The sequence below is a fragment of the Atta colombica genome, unplaced genomic scaffold, assembly GCF_001594045.1.
Source record: "Atta colombica isolate Treedump-2 unplaced genomic scaffold, Acol1.0 scaffold100, whole genome shotgun sequence".
In the NCBI taxonomy this organism is placed as follows: Eukaryota; Metazoa; Arthropoda; class Insecta; order Hymenoptera; family Formicidae; genus Atta; species Atta colombica.
The window spans coordinates 606,252-626,032 of record NW_017259185.1 but is presented as its reverse complement, the minus strand read 5'-3'; the positions used below and the strand labels follow the sequence as shown (position 1 = coordinate 626,032).

Here is a 19,781-nt window from a genome sequence, read left to right as displayed (position 1 = left end):
ATATTTATTAAAAAAATAGAATATAGTTTCCTAAAATTATTTTATAATTAATCTTACAAAAAATATTTTATTATAACACGACGCAAGCTAGTTTTCTTTTAGAAAATGGATGATATATTAAAAAAAAATATGGTTTTATTGAGAAACACTGTGAACGCTTAAGCAATATATCGACCATTAAACGGTGGTCACTTTGATTATCGCGGTTATCGATTTCTCGTGAAATTAACAAATCGCCACGATACATAATTTTATGCGTGCCGATTTCTTGCGCGAATTACGATAGGTCTCTCTCTACTTTACGCGTGAGGTAAATTATAGTATAATAGCGAAAGCAGGTTCTGTGTGATACATACACGTTGTATCGAGCTGTTAGGCACGCTCAAATCTATCGTGACGTAGATAAGCCATTAGAAAATGTAGCCTGACATGCGTGAAATTGTCAAAGATAATGTACAGATGAATATAAGAGAATATAACTGAGAGGACATAATGGAATATGAGACGAATCGCGTATATCAAAAGTGTGTCAGCCGACTTAAATATCTATCGATAAGGCATGCAAAGATAATATCATTTAATGCATATGCGGTACAGTATGTATATTAAACTGCACTCATGTATATTAAAGAAAAAAATTTCCTATAAGTACTTTAGTAAAAGCTTAGCAGTAAAAAGTGAGAAAATAAGTTTAGAGGGAGGAATAATTCTTGCTATCTATGTCTATCCTCATAAATCTTTTTAGCATTTTCGTAAAAAACAGATTTTTGTGAAACGTTCTACGAATTTTATAATAAAATTAATACATCGCATGGAAATCATAAAATTGTAATTTAAGCTCTTCAATGCATTTTGATAACTGTTGATGCTAATTATTTCATGTTTTTTGCGAAATGTAGTTGTGAAATGTCGAAAATGTTGTAAATAGGTCTAGGCGGACATCTAATTTTGGAAAAAGAAATTATGTTGTAATTTTTAAAAATATATGGAAAGATTTTTTTGAAACATGAAGTAAAATATTTAAAAATTAATGCAGAGATATAATAATAATTTCATTGACTCAAACATAACAAGCAAAACATGTCCTGCAAAACATGTTCTGTTGATATTTTCGCAATCATTTGAAAATCCTACGTTAATTATTTTGATGGTGGATTCAACAAAATTATTTTCAGCTCTATGTAGCTAAATTTTTAAATACTTTCATTTTTTTTTTCATCCTTTCTAAGTAGTACATATATCTCTGCATAGCCAACATTTTTAATAACATGCGCAATTCGTTCCAGCCATCGCGCGCTTAATCTCCAGCATCGTAGTTCGCAAGTAGGTACATGTATCTATATTTTTAAAAGATAATTTAATGGCTGGTCGCACGTTCCATTTAACTTAAACGAAATGGGCGGATCCGAGAGACTTGGAAGACTTAGCCTCTTCTCCAAGGAATACGGTAATAACCTACCTCAAAAAGAAACGGATCAAATCGCGTGTTAGGTATGCGACGCGCGACCTGGGGAATTGGCCTCCGGCACGTGAGAGAAGCCCCTCTGTGTGAGATACCTAACAGTATCTTCTCAGATTACTCACGCCTCACTTTGCCAAAGGCTTCTTCGCGGCGTAATAATCGTTCTCCACATCGACAATTAGTAAACTATGCGCCCCATTCTCAATTGTTCCCAAATTGTCTGCCATCAATCCGCCAAGAAAGCCATGCTTCGATAACTTACATTGTGTGATCTTACATGATATCCCTCCCTTCACAAGATTTCAACATTTCCATTTCAATTTTCAATCAACCATTTATCTAATCTCGCAGAATTACTCTTATTGTCCGAGAAACTTAATTAATAACACACATAGCCACATGATTCTAATATTGAGAAAAGGAGCCAGAGTCAGATATAATGGAAATTATTTGCAAGAGAAGCGTACACGTTTCAATTCAATATCAAATCTCTCACTGCAATACAACTAGAAACGAACGGGATTTCTCGTCGCCACAAAAGCGTTTTCTTCCTGAACATCGATATTCCGTGTGGCGTTCATTTTGCTTTAATTGATACGTCGAAGTTCTCGAGTTAGCCGAGCGTCATCAGATCATCTTTAATGGTATAGAGGAATTATCTTGCCTTTCGCGTAATAGCCGATCCAGTGATGCTTCCGTATTCACGAAGCTGAGAGTGTAAATACCGATATTCATCAATTGCCTATGTCTCGATTCTACCATCGACTATCGTGTCGCTTATCAATTAACGGAAGAGACTTGATTATCTACACACGGAGCTGTTGTTTCTTGTCATTATCGTTGCGCTCCGAAAAGCAAATTTTCTTCCAAGAGAAGTCGAGTGTTATGTAAACATAGCGTATGTACTTCGTTTTTCGCTTCGTTTTCTATGATGTTACTGTTCCATCGGTTTTAACGTCATTTTAATGATTAACGTAATTATCATAGATAATTGTACTTTCTCTTGTTATATGTCATAGATATTTTCGTTAATAGTATCTATAACAAGATCATTATACTAAAAATACACTTTACATCATTACGATTTTTATTAAGTCATTATTGATTACTAGAATATATATATTGCGCAATTTTTCACACTACATATCGAAATAAATTAATATTTTATTCTTATGGCATCACTTGTCTTGCTTTGATAACATAGATTGATAAAATATATTGAAAAAAAACTTTCCTTTTTTAATGCATATCTTATATTTGTGAAAATGTTTTTTACGATTTTGAATCAAGATTTACAGCTATTTGTTGATTTACTGAAAAAAGAGGTTTCCCGTGTGTCAAATATGTCGTGGTAAATGAAAAAATTAATTTATTTTGACGTACATTGTCAGAGAATAATTCACATGATTTTTGCTTGTAGCGTCATAATTCATGGCTGCAGTGAGGAAATACAAGTCTTAAATGTCACACGTTATACACTACAACCTTGCAAATCCGTTATACATGATGCTTAATTTCTATTAACATCTGCTGTCGTACATGAATTAGTACAATATTTATATAATTCAAAATTGAAAATTATTTTAATAAAATTGAGATAGCTTGCGTGAATTATTACAAATAAAAATTAAAAGTATTTAAATTATTGGGCTTAAAAAACGTTGAAAGCTTTATATATTCTCTTTCATTCACTCGTTTTTCGCATTGTATCTAGAAAGTGACTGCTTTAGGTAACATTAAGGGACAAATACGATACTAGGAAAGAATAAAGGGGAAACGAGAGTTCATTTTCATTCCCTTGGAAAGCAATTGAGAGAGAAAGAGAGAGAGAGAGAGAGAGAGAGAGAGAGAGAGTCTCTGAAAAAAATAGAAAAACGAAGGCGAGGAGGACGAAGATACCGGTCGGGTTGATGTTCTTTGTGGAAGAGAAGCACAGGACACGCCTGTACGTGCCAGTGTGCCTTGTCCGCACGAATACGCACGTGTACACATGACACTTCGACGGCGTGTGAAATATAACAGATTTTTCTTCGTAACTACACCACGGAGAGAGCTCTGCAACTTCTCTCTCGCCGTTTCTTCCTCCTGTTCGCCTTTCAGAACTGTGACGAACTACGTAAATAAAAATGCACTCCATCGGATTTAATGCATTGAAAACTTTGTTTTAAACATAAAAACTAATAGCTTCAATAATATATCTTTAATAATATATCTTCAATATAGCTTCAATAATATATCTTTAATACTTTTAACTTTATATATCATAACGTCATAGAAGATAATGATAATTGAAGAGTTTTGAAAAATGATAAACTTGAAAAAATTAAATCAAAAATTCTTTTTTTAAAATTTTCGAAATTTTATTTAAATTTAATTTTGAAGTATAATTTAATAATAAATAAGTGATAACTTTTATGTGGAATTTTTTTATGTGAGAATAATTTAATCAGGATCATTAAATTTCTCTCACACATAGAAAATCTCACTTAAAAAATTATTCAATCAGAATAATTAAATTACTTCCGTCGATCCAGATAAATTACATCTATTTTTCTTCCTTTCTCTCTTCATTAAATATTTATAAAAATTACCGTTATCGTATACTTAATTATTTATATACATTTAATTACATTGTCTCCCATATCATTGCATCACTTCCCTTGCATTACTTCCCTTCTGTTCATGATTGCGACGTTTCTTCCGGTATTCTTGCGAACGTGCGGCCTTTAAAAGACGAGGCGTGTACGCACCTATTCGCCTACATCTTCCCTTTCCCGCTGTTTTCCTCCTTTTCCTTTTTATTTATTCTCAACATATAGCAGACGCCCTCGAAGTCGGCAAACGACCGCAAAACCGCACCTTCCATCGGTGGCATAGAGCACAATGTGCTGACTACCGACGAATTGGAGCAACAAAATCGCTCGTAAAAACCCCGTTTCCGTCCAACCTGTTCGCTGAAATGTGCGATGACACCGTATAAAATCTGCGTCGAAACTGTGAATATAAAAATAATCTTGACAAACCTAGTTGATATCGTACAATAGATATCTAGATTAATCCTACAAATATGTATCATTTATTTATTATAACAACGACATAATTAAAAAACAAAATTAAAAAAAAATAAGTTCTGAATTATTAAAATTTTAATTAATATAAAATATTATATGTAATATTAACTTTGAAATGCAATTTTGGTGTATCATAACTGATTATAAAGAAGTAAAAGTATTCCTTTGAAGTATGTTTTCCCTATTTTTTTTCTTTGGATTTTGTGCAAGTAATTAAAAAATGACATTTGTTTAATTCGTTAAATTGTAGGATCGTATAGTTGTTATTGTAGGAGATGAGGAGATATATTTAACGTATAAAATATATAATATATGAAATTAGAAAATCGCTAAAAGTCTTCAGGCTGTCACTTTATTAATTACATTGATATTTAATAATATTCTTTCTTCTATTTTCTGATTCATTTCCTTGTCACTAATACATACTTTCATTTGCTTGTAAATGCGATTACCTGTCGCGAAATGTTGCACTTAATGGTACAACTCGAAGAACATTAATTCTTTTCTGTCTCTTTTATGAGTTCTCTTTCGATTTCGTTTCTTTTTCAGTGACGAGCAGAATCACGTGGTCATCGTTAGTGACTATAAGTGGTGCATGTAACGATTAAAAATTATGGCGTTCGACAAAGAAACATATTCTTTTTAATTAATGACGACTTTTGCATTAAAAATTTTGATTAAAAGAAACGAACCAATTAAAAATAAACTCAACATTGCAAACAGTTTTGTTAATAATTATTAAGAAAACAATTATAATTATTGCTAATTACATTGTCTTATCAGATTTATCAATTTTATATTAATTTATTAAATTATAGGTTATTTTGAAATTATATGTCATTATTTTTTACGCATAAATTTATTCCAAATTTAACATATATATTATTAGATAGATTGAATGAAATTTGAACGAAATGCCCTTAATAAAATAGTTTGTCATTAAGAACTTTAAATTGTGGCATATGTGTCGCAGAATATGATGCATGTGATGCGTACATTACAGTCCGACAGTGACGAATAGCGAGAGAGATTGGTTATCACGATTCACAACGTCAAAACTTCGCTCATAAATTTTGACAGGTTTGGTTATCGAAAGTCTCTACTGGCATATATATCACAAATATGACTTATTCTATTCTACCATTTTAATTTAAATAGTAAAATTCATAAAACTGATAATAAACAGTTCAAATCATAAATCAAAATCGAACGGATTTACAGCTGTCACGTTAAATTGTCACGTTAATTGTTATATTTCTACCGTTTTGTTTCAAACATAAACAGAACGAAAAATATTCTGTGCGCATTATTTGACAGTAGATAATAATTTGACTAAAAAATATTTGAGATGTACATAGAAAGAATAGTTTTGCTGAAGTATCTAAAAAAGTTACATACAGATCTGAAAATAATTTTATTAAACTGAAAATAATGTAGGAAACTTTCTCAAGTATGATAAGCAACACTGCAAAAAATTTTGACATTCTAATAATAGCTTGAGTAGCAGCCTAACATAATTATTTTGATAGTTTGATAAAATTTCAGATTTGTATTTAGCTAAATTTTTTAATAATTTAGCGCAAAATCATATTTTCCATAAAGAATTTTAATTCATATTCTTATTATATCATCATATAATATCGTCATATTATTATTTATATGATTAGTTTGCGTTTATTGAAAAAATTTAAATGAGCAATACGGATTATTTCCTGAAATTCATCTAAAACAGCATCTTGCTCTTTGTGTAAAATAAGATTTGCGGTATCGTCAAATAACCACACTTGCAATCAAAATAACAAGTTCAACACAGTTAACGGCAAATAAAATTCGTCGATAGTTAAGCTGACATTTTTCAATTAGGCTAGTTCAATCTCAGGCGCTGATAGATTGGAGAGTTGAATACCTTCCACTTTAAAGAAGAATCGAAAAGGTTCGTTAATTCACAACTGGTTTACATGACTCCATAAAACCTGCAAAGACGAGAGACATAGAACTGAGAATAGAAACTGGAAAGTTAATAACGTCGTGGGCGGCATAAAGTCTGTCGCACAATTCGTGGAAAACTTATAGAAAACGATGAAGTTCGGAATCACGTACATGATGATTGATGTTTCTTCCATCGTGAAGCGCGAAAAAGAAAATAATTTTTTCTTATTTTTTGAATATTTAGCGAGAATTAAGAAAATCAAAAACTTTTGAAAAAAAAAATCATTTCTCGATGATAATGAAAAAAAAAATTGTATTCAATATTAAATAAAAATCAACCAAGAAATATTGTACGTTAGGGAAGAGGACTATATTTAATCAAAACAACCTAAAGTGTTTTCTCTATCTTCTAAGAGAACTTTAGAACAGGTTGACTTGCGAAATATCCTGTATCTCTAAGTGCAGAAGTGCAATAAAAACTAATCTTTAACATTTTAGTAGTTGCAAAACATTCAATTAATGTTAGATGAGATCGCAAAGGCGTCTGAGCTTTGTATGCGTCAACTCATTATCTCGACTATTTTCTTTTTTAACAATAATTTTTATTTAATCGTAATCGCTGCGTTGAAGTTGCCTATGGTAACCGCAAAGTTGCTTTCCATCACTTGTGGAATCCAAGTATGATTGCGCTTTGGTTGTAGTTCGTATTCCTTCCTTGAATAAGAGATGCGCGAAATTATTTTGAGAAGGGAGCGAAAAGTAATTTTTCAAAAGAAGTTTTCATAATGAAGATATTACCTACACGTTCAAGAAATTCCATTCGCAGATGATTTCTTCTCTTGCAAATATAAGTGTTAAAAAGATCGATGTTAATATAAATAATTAGAAATATTACTGCTCATAGAGAAATATTTAAAATTATTATTTTATAAAGTAATGCAAGCATAAATGCTCCTAAAGAAATATTAAATTTATAATTTTCAGAGACGTGATCATTATTATTGTTTCCATAGGTTGATGTATACAGATCATTATTATTGTTATTTCCACAATTTGATTTATGCAGATTTGTGCAAATTATTATTAAATTATTATATTATTAATATATTCTATGAGTATATCGTACGTTTCTATGCATTAATTTAATTCAAATTACGATTTGCGAGTATTGCCAATAGTGCTCTGCATGTATCAATTACATTGTGTGTTTAAAATACCACACATTCGCGTCAATAAGAAGGGAGATGATATGCATTCTTGATTTCAGCCATGGCTGACGAGTGCGGTGGTAATAATAATTATCGTAATAATCCGCAATGAGTATTCTCTCTCGTCGTTGAAATCTCATTGTTCTTAGAAAATGTTACGGCCGCCACGGGTATTAGCTTACACCGACGATGAAGAAGGAAGGTCGCGGTTTGCGAATAACTTTCTTTCTTTTATTACCGAGATCAACACGAAACCCTCTACAATGACGCGGTTGAAATATTGGTGAATATAGAATGTATGTAATATATCTCGAGAGTCATATCAAATATCGTGAGTTAGTATATGAATATAAGCTCAAGGGAGAAGTATCAGGCTTGCCTTATTCGATCACAGAGTTTCTTGTTAATGTTATAGCAAAAAGAAATGGAGTCAAGAGCAATTCTTCACGGTTTATTATTATGCTCTTTTGATATTATTATATATTTACAGATACATATAATTATAAAAATAGATATTCATATTCAGCACTGAATAAAATTACTGTGAGGTAGAAAGCAAAGTTGTGTAAAAGAAAAAATAAAATAAATCTTATTATTTTGTAATAGTTTGTAAAAATATTTAAATTATTATTTCTTTAACTCCTTCGCTCTCTGTGTACATTGATATATATCAAATTTGAAGATATTATCCATTAAAATAATTTGGTTCTATCGACATCGTTAAGATTAGATGTACATAATAAAGTTGAAAAATAGAATTGGAAAAAAAATTTTTCAGTATAAATTACTTATTAAAATGCTCTTGAATTGAACTTAAAAAAAATTTGTTTAACTATTAAAATGAAATCTGAAAGAGTTAATTTACAATTAAACTTTCCGTTAATTAATATTTTTTTCTAACACATTATTTTTCGCATGTATATTTTTTTATTAAATTTATAAGTGACAATTCAATTTATAAGTATAAATAGAAAACTGTGATTTATAAGAATTAATATATTTACTTTAATTAATATTTTTACTTTAATCTGATGAAATAATCGTTCCAGACCGCGTTACACACCGGAGTTGGTGCCCAGCAGCAGCTATTGGAACCCAGGATGGCGCAATTGGAGACTTTAGAGGCTAAGGTAATGAAAAACTTTTAAATCTTAAATTTAAATTTTTCTGGAAGAAGCCTTGGAAATTAGGGTATTTGTCACAAAACTATTACTGTGCGAAGAAGTTCCAATTGCGTCCTGAAGTGAAACGGTGTGCGAGAACTCACGCGATAGTCATTCCGCGTCAGCCCGTACTCTCCCGATTCTTGATATCCTTTTTGCTCTTCTTCCTCGTGCCTGGCGGCGGTGCTGTCTTGTGGGAGCTGTTTTTAGTGGTACCCTCGGAAGAAACTGAAGGCGATGTTTCGCGGTTATTGGCGAGTCGGCATTATAGCCCGCTGGTTTCTTAAGCCTGTCCGGCCAATGATTTATATGCAGATGCGTGAACCAAACCCCGTTTGGTTCGGAGGTTCTCGGACCCGAAGTCGGTGTCCGGTTGGGCGAAAGGGGGACCAGAGGCCTCTGCTCGCATCAGTACCATTAAAAGTGCCCCAGCGTGGATGTCCAGTGGCGCAGCATCCGCAAGAACTGTTCAGCTTTTTGTCAAGATACGAAACGCGACAAGAACGTTAGATTGAGCGTGCAGCGCTCGCGAGCTCGTTTTTCGACATAACGATGCTTTTATCCTTTCTTTTTTTTTTGTACGTCGTTTAAGTCGTCGGATTCCTCGCGCCTGATTGCAGGGAAGGGCAGGCTGAAATTGAAAATTATGCGGGCCGCGACGCGCTATTACCTGTTTCACGACTTCCACGCGTTTTTCATAAACTACGAAACAGCAGCGCTTTGTGCAAAATGCAGGAAGCTGTCTTTATTATCTCCGTTAATATTGCGGTCGAAAGTAAAAGTGAAATCTATAAAAACTCGTTTAAACTGAGATGGAATACAGGGTTAATTAAAGGAAGATATAAGTTCACAGGAAATACTGCGTTCTATAAAATTATATATATAAATCTATAAATATACAAATAAAGATCGAGATAGATAAAATAATATGAACATCTGGGAAATACATTATTTATTTTATAAGAAGTTGGTCTATCACTTGCTTTTAATGCACATATTAACCTTGTTAGAATCACACAATGAGTGAATAGTTACTAATGAAATGTATTATTCTTAACATCTTTCAATTGCTTATATAAATGATATTGTGTGGAGAAGGAATTTTTCTTCTTATTCTATTTTTTTTAAATTGTCTTTTGTTCTCTAAAACTTTAACATCTTTCTTCAATGTAATCACTCAATTTAAATATTAATTTTGAAGAACAGAATAAGAAACAGATTTCCTTCTTCAATATTTCTTAAGCAATTAAAAGAGGTTCTGTTAAAAAAAATATTGTGCTGTAGTAATTGCTGCATTATTCAAGTACGTATGATTCTATTCCAACAAAGATAGAATCTGTATTAATTATAGATAGTATATTTCAGATATCCATATTATTTTGTCTAACTTCTGTACACCTTTGTCTGCTTTTAAATATTTCTGATGTTATACGTGTAGCTATATCGAGAATTGCATTAATATAAGCTGTTTCAAGCTGTTTTTTCTTTCCTCTAAAAACCTACATTTGAGAATTTGCCTCATATATGTGCCCTACGTCGTAAAGCGCCATATCTGCAAATATCTATGTTACCTTGCGCAATAAATCAGAGTTATTGCTGGCGAACAAATATTTGACCGAAACAAAATCAGTGTAGCTAATTTATCCAACGTACCCTGTAACTACCACGAAGCTCGAAGGGATTATCGATTGTATTTCCACTTAATAGCAACGTTGCGATGACGGAGTGCCGTACTTCACTAATAAATGGCCGCGCTACTTGTAGTTAGACGTAGATTTAATTACCCCATCGGGAAAGATGATCGCAACCACACCCCGATCGCCTTCGGGCAATGTTGCAGTACAGTTGAAATAATACACGAGCTAATTATCATAAGTACAATCGTCTTCCTCATGTAATGGATTCTTAATGGGACATTATCAATCACAATGCGTTCGCATTCGTTCTACTCCAGTCTCAAAGAATGTCTTAAATGATTATTTAATAAAGACACAATTCGCTGATGATATCTTATATTGTTGATGCACTGACCCTATAATTCGACTGAACAAAGTTTTTTGTTTAGTCCAGTTGTAAAGAATCCCGATTAATTATATGGAAAATTGGATCCTGGTGAAATGAGTTAATTTTCAGTATACGATTATAAAGATGTTATAATTATAAGACTTCTATATAATGAATAGGCTATCGCAAAAATGTAACAAAAACTTATGTTTACAGGTAGAATATTGTTTTTGTCATTTTATGATATTGTTTTTTATGACATCGTTTTGTTTATTATAATCTATATTCTTTCTGAAATTTTTAGAGTGACTCTTACTCTGAAGAATAGAACCTTTTAAAGATATAAGCCAGTCTTTTTCAAAACTGACTTAATTTTCATTCATTACAGTAAGATTTTATTCCAAAAAGGTTAGAGAGTATTATACATTGTATATATATTGAAAACTAATTCATTTCATTGGAACTCAAATTTCCATATTTATAAATTTCCATATAATGCAAGGTCTTTCTTATAATTATTGTAATATGATACCTTTTCAATCCCGATGGAGTTTTAATTATAGAAATGAATATAAAAATCCACAAGCGAATTTCTCTTAGACTTTCTAAAAATTCCACCAACATTATTAAACTGTGTCCAAAAAAAAGATATACACAAACGTAAAAAAGAATAGCGACTATTTATCGCAATATTTACGTCTGTTTGCATATTCATCTCTTTGATTAGACATGGCTAATATTTACTTTCGTTGAAAGGATCAGGTTTCTGGTGGAAAGAAGTTGAAAATGCCTCGCAATATTTAACTCACTCGACGAGATGAGATTCCTCAGATCCAGCATATTCCGCGTTCTAATTTATAGGTTTGTCGCAGTATGCAAGGTAACATCTACTCTGTTATTCCTGTAACTTTGCCGTCTCTAATCTCGTGCTTTAAGCCTCGTCGTGTCTTTATCTTACTTCAACTCCGGAACGACGAATAACGAATTCTCATTTACACTCGGCATGCACGCTTGCGCGTCCATCCGTATCGAATAGTATTTTGATAAATGCGTATCCGCTAGTCATTATTTATCGTCCGCGTTTTCTGAACCCTTCTTCTTGCAACGAGTGGACCCGTCGACCTGAACAACAGACACGCCCTCGTATCACCGAGGCAGTTGAACCGATCCGGTTTCCCAGCATCGTTAAGTTCGCGTTCTCAACTGTCTCTTCAACCTTCATTGTGTGATACAAGTTTGATATTGGACGACGTCGGAAATCGCGGGAAATCATACGCATTTGAAGGTGCAACATTGCTTTTAAAGACGCAATTGGTTGTTCTATAAATAGAGAACGTGAGCGACACAATATACGAAGGAATCGAAAATGTATAGAAAAACTGAGAAACTGAACAAAAGAAAAATAGATTTTGATATTGCCAAAATGTTTTCTTGTTCGTAATTAGATTCGCATAAACATTTATTTTACATTATTTATACGCTGCTATAAATACTCGCGTGGAAGACAAACTGACCTAGCAGAAACAAAAAAATTAAAATACTAAATAAATATCTTAAAAAAAAAAACATAAATTTTTAAAAATTTCTAATATTTGACGATTATTTTATGTCTCACAAAATTTTATTTATAATTACTTATAAATAAAAAATTTTGTTTGGACATAAATAAATTAAAGCGTAGATCAAATCGACTCCTATACTCCTGCACTTACATGTGCAAGCACTTACGGATTTTACGAGTTAACAAAACAAATTTCTTTTTTTTGAAACTGAAATACAGTCATGTTTATGATGCAATATGGATTTGTGCGGATTTTAAAGAAGAAAAGCGCTTTTGGTGAGTTTTCAACTTGTCTCATATGAAATTCACCACGATATTTACGCTTGAGCGGATTCACACGACACGTTTTGCTTTCGTGATGTAAGACGAGGTAAAGAGAAACGCTGCATACTAGGGGCACGATATGAATAATGAAAAAGAATGTCGAGGAGATTGCATCAACGTCAGGAAGCATCCCTGCTTTTAAGGTGGTTGATCCCTGGTGAATAAGAAAGGATCTTTTATCCGCGCTCCCGTGCGCAACGGAAACATCTTGAGAAATCCGCTTCAATTGTGATACGTTGAACGACACGTTCGCTTCATCAGGAAAAGGAGAAGAATAATTTTTGGCATGTCCATAAAATATTTTTATGAATAGAAACATGTTGCACAAGGATGAATTAAAAATCTTTTAAAATATAGAGAAGGACTTATTATATATTCATATGATTGTTAATATGTAGGTATGTATAGGATTATATTTAATATTTGAAGGTTAATAAAAATTTTAAATATATTCTACATTTTTCAAATTATTCATTAAAAATATATGTCATATTACTTTTACAAAATACTAAATATTATTATTTTGTAATCAATTATAGAAGTATTATCGTATTAGTTGTAGGCATTTAAATTCATTTTTTGAAAGTTTTTAAACGATCGTACAGAAATCTAAAGTACTTGAAAAATGTAAAAGTTTTTTAAATATATCTTGATGCTTTTAAAATTTAAAAGGTTTTTCCTTCAAAATGTTTGAATATCCAAGATATTGTACATTTAAAATATTTAAAGATAGAATTGTATTTATCTGTCTGCATATAAATTGAAGAAATGTTGAGATAAAAAATAATGTAAATTATAAAAAAGAAATATATTTTTAAAGTATTGAAGACTTTTAAAAATTAAAAAATTCTTATTGATAATTTTAGGTAATATTTAAAACGATTTGGTCTGCTTTCAACAAAATCTGTAATTGACAGATTTCAAAATAGAATTGTATTTATAATTCTATATATATTTTCATATACGTATGTATTTTTGCGAACATTATGTTTTATATATGTATACGTGTGTATTCATGATTCTTCAATATTTTTTTTGTATTTCACGACGCATAAAATTATAATTAGAATTCTATCATGAATTCTGATGCGTTATAAATAGAATTAGATCATAAAATAAAAAATTAATAAATATCGGCGAGAAATAACAAAAAAATAGATGACGGGATAAATCTATTTTAAATCGAAAATTATTTTTCTACTTATTGATTTATTCACGAATTTTTATTTTTCTACCTTTATTTTTCAATCTTTCTTTTCTAAATATATAGTTAAATTAAAATAATATTCTTAGAAAGATCTGTGTGGTTAGGCAATAGAACTCAAACGTATACTGAGAAAAAGATGCCTAAAAATATATTTGTCAGAAATATTTTATATTTATTTCACTGAAATAAATATTTATTTAAATATGCGCGAAATAAAATTTTATTCCTAACAAATAAGCCATCTATTTTATTTTTTTTGCAATTAATGAAATATATTTCACAGAAATAAAATATATTTCAGAAATAAGATATATTTCATAGAAATGTATAATATTTCGTCATCACAATCAAATTTCGTGAGTAACATTTGCTTCGCAATACTTTGACATTTTTCTCTCAGTGTACACACTCATATAAAATTTCTTACAATCAAATTTGACAATATCATGAGCAAGACGCTCTAACCGTTCGTGTTAAGGAAACCCTTCACCGCAAGAGAAGTTAGGTCACAATACGCCCTTGGGCTCAAGGGCCCAGACAGATCTGCCAGGCAAGATTGTGATCCCGGGAGTCACTGCCCTTAGCTGTCTGAACGCCGATACTTTCGACCAAGTTCTACCTGGCCGAAAATCTACCGGTTCAGGATTGTTGCCCCTTGGCAATCTCGCTACCATTTTTATTTTACATTTTTATCCAAAGCAGATGAAAATGGAATAAGAAATGCGTCGTTATTCGACAATAGAATATAGAGAAAAATAATTCGTGTGTGTGTGTGTGTGTGTGTGCATGTTATATGTATATACATAGAAAATTATAATTTTATTAAAACAAGATTTCCCAATTAATTTGAGTTAAAAATGATAATGAGTTTTATTCATGAAAGGTGCGATATTTTGCGCAATGATAAGATCCTTCGTTTTGCCGAGAAACGTGTTGTATTTGTAAAATTCACACCCAGGGGTCGTGTCGCTGAGGAACGGCGTATTATCTCGGAAATACCGGCCGTCTTCCATGCAAATTCCGCAATAAATTTCCGCTTTCTGCGTTCTCGCCATATTCTTTTTCATCTTATTTTTCTTCTCTTTTTTTCGTTCCTTCATCCGCCTGTGTGCGCTGCAGTTGCGCGTCGAGAAATTCATGGAATGTCCCTGGTAGTTTCGCAGGCCTTTCGTTTCCACTTCTGCACAAGCTGGAGACGCTATAGATACGATCAGGAAATTATATGTATATATACATACATATAACACTTACAGATGTGTCTTTGTTATCTCGTTATTTAAATGGCTATTATGAGACCGCATAATTCTCAAAGCGTCGCTTTGCGAAAGAAATATTCGAGATTTTCGCGGGAGATTGGCTAGAAACACGTTTACCATTTTAATTTCCTGAATAGCATCTAATGCGGTAGTATATTATTGGAAGTAAATTAATATAAATGAGAAAAAGACCTATTCACAAGGGATCTAATTATAATAATGTAATACGACAATAAAATATCTTAGAATAGATTAATATATATTACAATAGTATATACATAATTACATATATTTTTAATACACGCAGCTTTGACCGCAAACTGAGTATTTCTGTGTTAGAAAAATATTCGTAAAATTCAAGCATGTCTCTATTTTATTTCGTCTTTCTCTATATATAATTTTTCTCTGAGATTGCGTTGCAATTTCATATACTAGGAAAAAAATTTAGTGTTTTCAGCAAAATTGTTTAGTTAAAGCATTTTTAACAAAAACCAAATATTTTATATAACAAAAAATTTAGTTGCTTCTATGAAATGTATTTTTCTGTTTTATAAATAATAAACATTTATTTATACTAACAATTTTGCATAAAATTACCATTTTGATAAATACATTTTAAACAAAAATTTTTATTGTTACTACACAAAATTTTGATTCATAAAAAAAGATATTTTTCCTAATGTAATATTTAATAAATCTTGATTTTCTTTCAATATTTTTTTAAATTTAAATATTTTAAGAATAATTTGCATGAGTAGAAAATGTAAGCATAATCCATGTTCCTAAATCCAATGTCTTCTAATTGGAGAACAGAAATCTCAATTAGAAGGGTGAAGATTAACATTACCAATTAAAGACTGTAAAATACTCAATGGGAGCGCTCACTAAATTATTACTGAGCATTACAGATATTTTAGATCTTATTATCAGAGGAGAATCATTATCAACGAGATTTATCATTTAATGCTGAATTGAAAAAAAATAAATAAAACGTTACATCTATACATTGAATATTTTATAACTTGGATGTTTTCTAATCGGAGGGTGGAAATCTCAATTGTAGGTGAAAATTTACATTAGCAAAGACTATAAAGTATTCAAGGTTGCGTGCGTGAATGTAATATTTCATTTATTTCTTTAATCCAGTATTAAATAAGTCTCGGTTCCTCTTTCATAATAAAATTTAAATATATCTGTGATGTATTCTCAATGACAATTCAGTCACATTGTCATGCGATAATTACAGATCAGGATTTAAGACCAGTTGGATTTATTTCATGATGCCACATCTATACTTTTCAGCGTCAATCTTTTCGATCTCGTCGATCCGTTTTGTCTACAGAACGACGGCCGCGATAAGAAGACACCGAGATTCGTTCGCACCGAGACTGGTCGGAAAGCGATGGAATCGACACTTTCGAGGGAGGGAATTATCGTGAATTTCGATCCAAACGTGTACTGTTCCCTCTTTCTCGCGCTTACTCTTCGAGATAAATGTTGGCATCGATACATCGCGCCTCGGGTTACAACTCACCTCTTCTCCACCTCGATGTGTTCCAAGACAAATGTTCCTATCGATACGGCGATGCATCCTATCTCGCTGTATGGTTCGCTTGTTCTCTTCACGCTCGGTTTCAGTGAGAATTTTTCTGTCGCTGCCTCGCTTGCGACGGCTTCACACACTTGTATGTTTCTCGTTTTCTTTTGTTTCAATAAAAAAGAAGTTGTACATTGAAGTGCAACATGTCGCGAATAAAACAGATTGACAGAGAAGATGTAGGTACTACGGGAATTTCGTAAAGAATATGTTAAATCTTAGATTTTTTTTCTTCGACTCTCTCGAGAATTTTTCCAGCAAGAAAATTTATTTCCAGCTGTGGCTTTAATTTAATCTTGAAAATTATATTTACGAAGATATTTGAAGAAATGAAATTATATTATAAACATCATCAGTAAATATCATTTTCACTAATTATGTATTTACTTTTTTTTTGCATTTTTTATGTTAGTATAATGAGAGTATACAATAAATTAAATTAAATTAAATTGTGAAAAGAGTTTGATAAATTTTTAACAAGAACGAATGTCTCCATATTTTCTATTTATCACAGAATATACGCAATTATACTTCACAAAATACTTACACATATAATGTAGATATGTTTAAACTGTTTAAAATATTAAATTGTAGATAGTTTAAAAGCACGTTTTTTTTACGAACTTATTTAACGGATATTTCTAATAATAAGTATTTATTTATATAATAAGTATGATACATATGAAAACAAGAAATCAGTCAGTTTCTTTTCTACCAACAAATTGAGTTTATCGACAATTTTTTTCATCCTTTCTCTTATCGTCGCAAATCTGTGCCGTGTTTCTTTGAATATATGTATACCGTCGAAACAACGACGAGTGCTTTTTGCAAAGGGTTTGCAGTGCTGTTCACACGCAACGTAAACGTGCTCTCGGGACTTTACCTTATACTCGCTCGCTCACACGTGCGCATGAGACATAGTACGCGGACGGAATAGGTATAAGGAACTTGCAGCCAGGATTTCTATCTTTGTGTAATCCAATTTACGATACCTTGTGAAGCAGTTGCTATCAGTTCGCTACAAAGTCTCATTCCTGTATAGTCTCCATAAGTTAGAGAACTGAGGAACCAATTACATATGATACAATCAGAAACTTATGACTAGAGTTCTGCCGATATGACTCAATTGTAATGACTTCCTTAATTTTAATTATGCAATTGTTTCTTTGTCGTTTATTCTTAATCCTAATTTAAAAAGAAAATAATCGTATAAAGAGATAAAAGCGTGACGTTAGCCAAATATTATAAAGCCTATTTTAAGATTAAACTGGGAGTTATCTCATTTTTTTAATTTAAATTTTCTTAAACTTTGTGCAAAAATCGAGAATATTTTGTTAGGAAAATTTTAAATTGCTTAAGGATATTCAAGTTATGATGTATGTATATTCTACACAAAATTCAAATTTACCTATCACTTTTACTATTCTCTGTACACGCTGAAAAAAATATAGAAATACGTTCGACGATTTATGGTATCGCGGTTGCCGATCTTTGACGTCACGCGAAATGGCGAAAAGCCGTGTTTATGGAAAGCAGGCACTTCGCGATGAAGGCCGCGTGCACGATGCTTTTGTTGATTTGTATGTACAGGTTGAAACCTATGTAAATACTGAACATTTCGTATGAACCCGCCGACCCCTGTCGAGGAAAACAGATAAAGTTCTTGTTTACCTACATTCTTATAGCTTGATTATTTTAACTATCCGTTCTTATGTTAATATAGAAGAGTTGCAATTCCTTCTCAAAATAATGATACTTTTTTCCTATGTCAATGATCTTACGTAGCAAAGTATATTTGCACAAACTATCGTAGATAGAAGAAATTCCTTAAGAAATTCCTCAAGAATTCCTAAGAAATTATTCAAGTTTGTTCAGACGACAAATCATTGAAATACTTCTTCACGCAAAATAAAATGTTTCGGCTAATATTTTCTCTTTTTACATACAAAAATCATTCTCGTACTGCACGTTTTAGTAACTCTTCATTATATAACAAAATATAAAAAACTATCATAGAAATTTGATAAAAAAAATAATTAAAATTTGTTCTTTGAGGATCGGAGCTTGCTTAACAAGAAAAAAATCTTATTTTTTAAGGATTGTCGGAATCGCTAAATTCAATTTTGATCTCAGAACAGCATTGATAAATAAAGCGAAACCGGAAACTTTTTTCTTACTTTTCAATTAAAAATTTTCTAAAACCGAATTTTATAATGATCAGTTTTTTTTTTAAATAATCTGTTCGTAATATTGGATCTTTTTTTTACTTTAGATTCAAGTAAAGCAAATTTCAAAATCTACTGAAAATCAAACAAGCAATTTATAAAATAAAAGAGAATGCCTAAAAAAAATTAAAAAATTAAAATGCCTTCAAAAAATTAAGACAAAATAAACTTTTCATTTTTGGTCTTCCAAAAACTTACATGATATTATTATGTATTTTATTTTGTAAAAACTCACGTTCTTCGCGTGCAATGTATTCCTGAATTTCCAGTTTAAAAGCCAAGGATTTCTACGGGCAGAAAGGCGCGACGAGTGTCTTTTGTTACTTATGGGAACAGAAGAAGGGCTTCGTCAGAAGTGCGTCCATAGCGATTACTGTGAACAATTCCTACTACCGCGACATCATTGTTCTCGAATGCCCCGTGTTTTTCGTGCCGCGGCCGCGCCGTGTTGTCGGTTTCCGGGAGCTCTCAATGATGGCGATCGAGATGAGAAACTGTCCGTTTTCGCGGAAAAGGAAATGCGCGTCGACACTGATAATACTTAACTCAAAATTAGGATCTGGTGACTTTCTAACTAATAATCTTGAGAACCATCAGACCTGTCTCACTATCGTTTCGATAATCGCATCGTAGACGACTTAATAATATATTGTATAATATACATAAATTATTTCTTCCGGGTTGCAGAAAATTATCAGAAGCGTTTGATTCATATAGGTATGCAAAGAATATAATAAAAAAATTAGAAATTTATATATATATATATAAATTTCT

The 19,781-nt window shown here is 31.6% G+C and overlaps 1 protein-coding gene across 1 annotated transcript in view; it reads left to right on the top strand.

Moving 5' to 3' along the window:
• The window catches only part of LOC108686367, a 44,504-nt gene that overhangs the window by 10,058 nt on the left and 14,665 nt on the right, over positions 1-19,781 (top strand). The window contains exon 3 of the mRNA XM_018191638.1: positions 8,720-8,800. Within this exon, the coding sequence (XP_018047127.1) occupies positions 8,720-8,800 (81 nt within the window). The remainder of the gene's footprint in view (positions 1-8,719; positions 8,801-19,781) is intronic.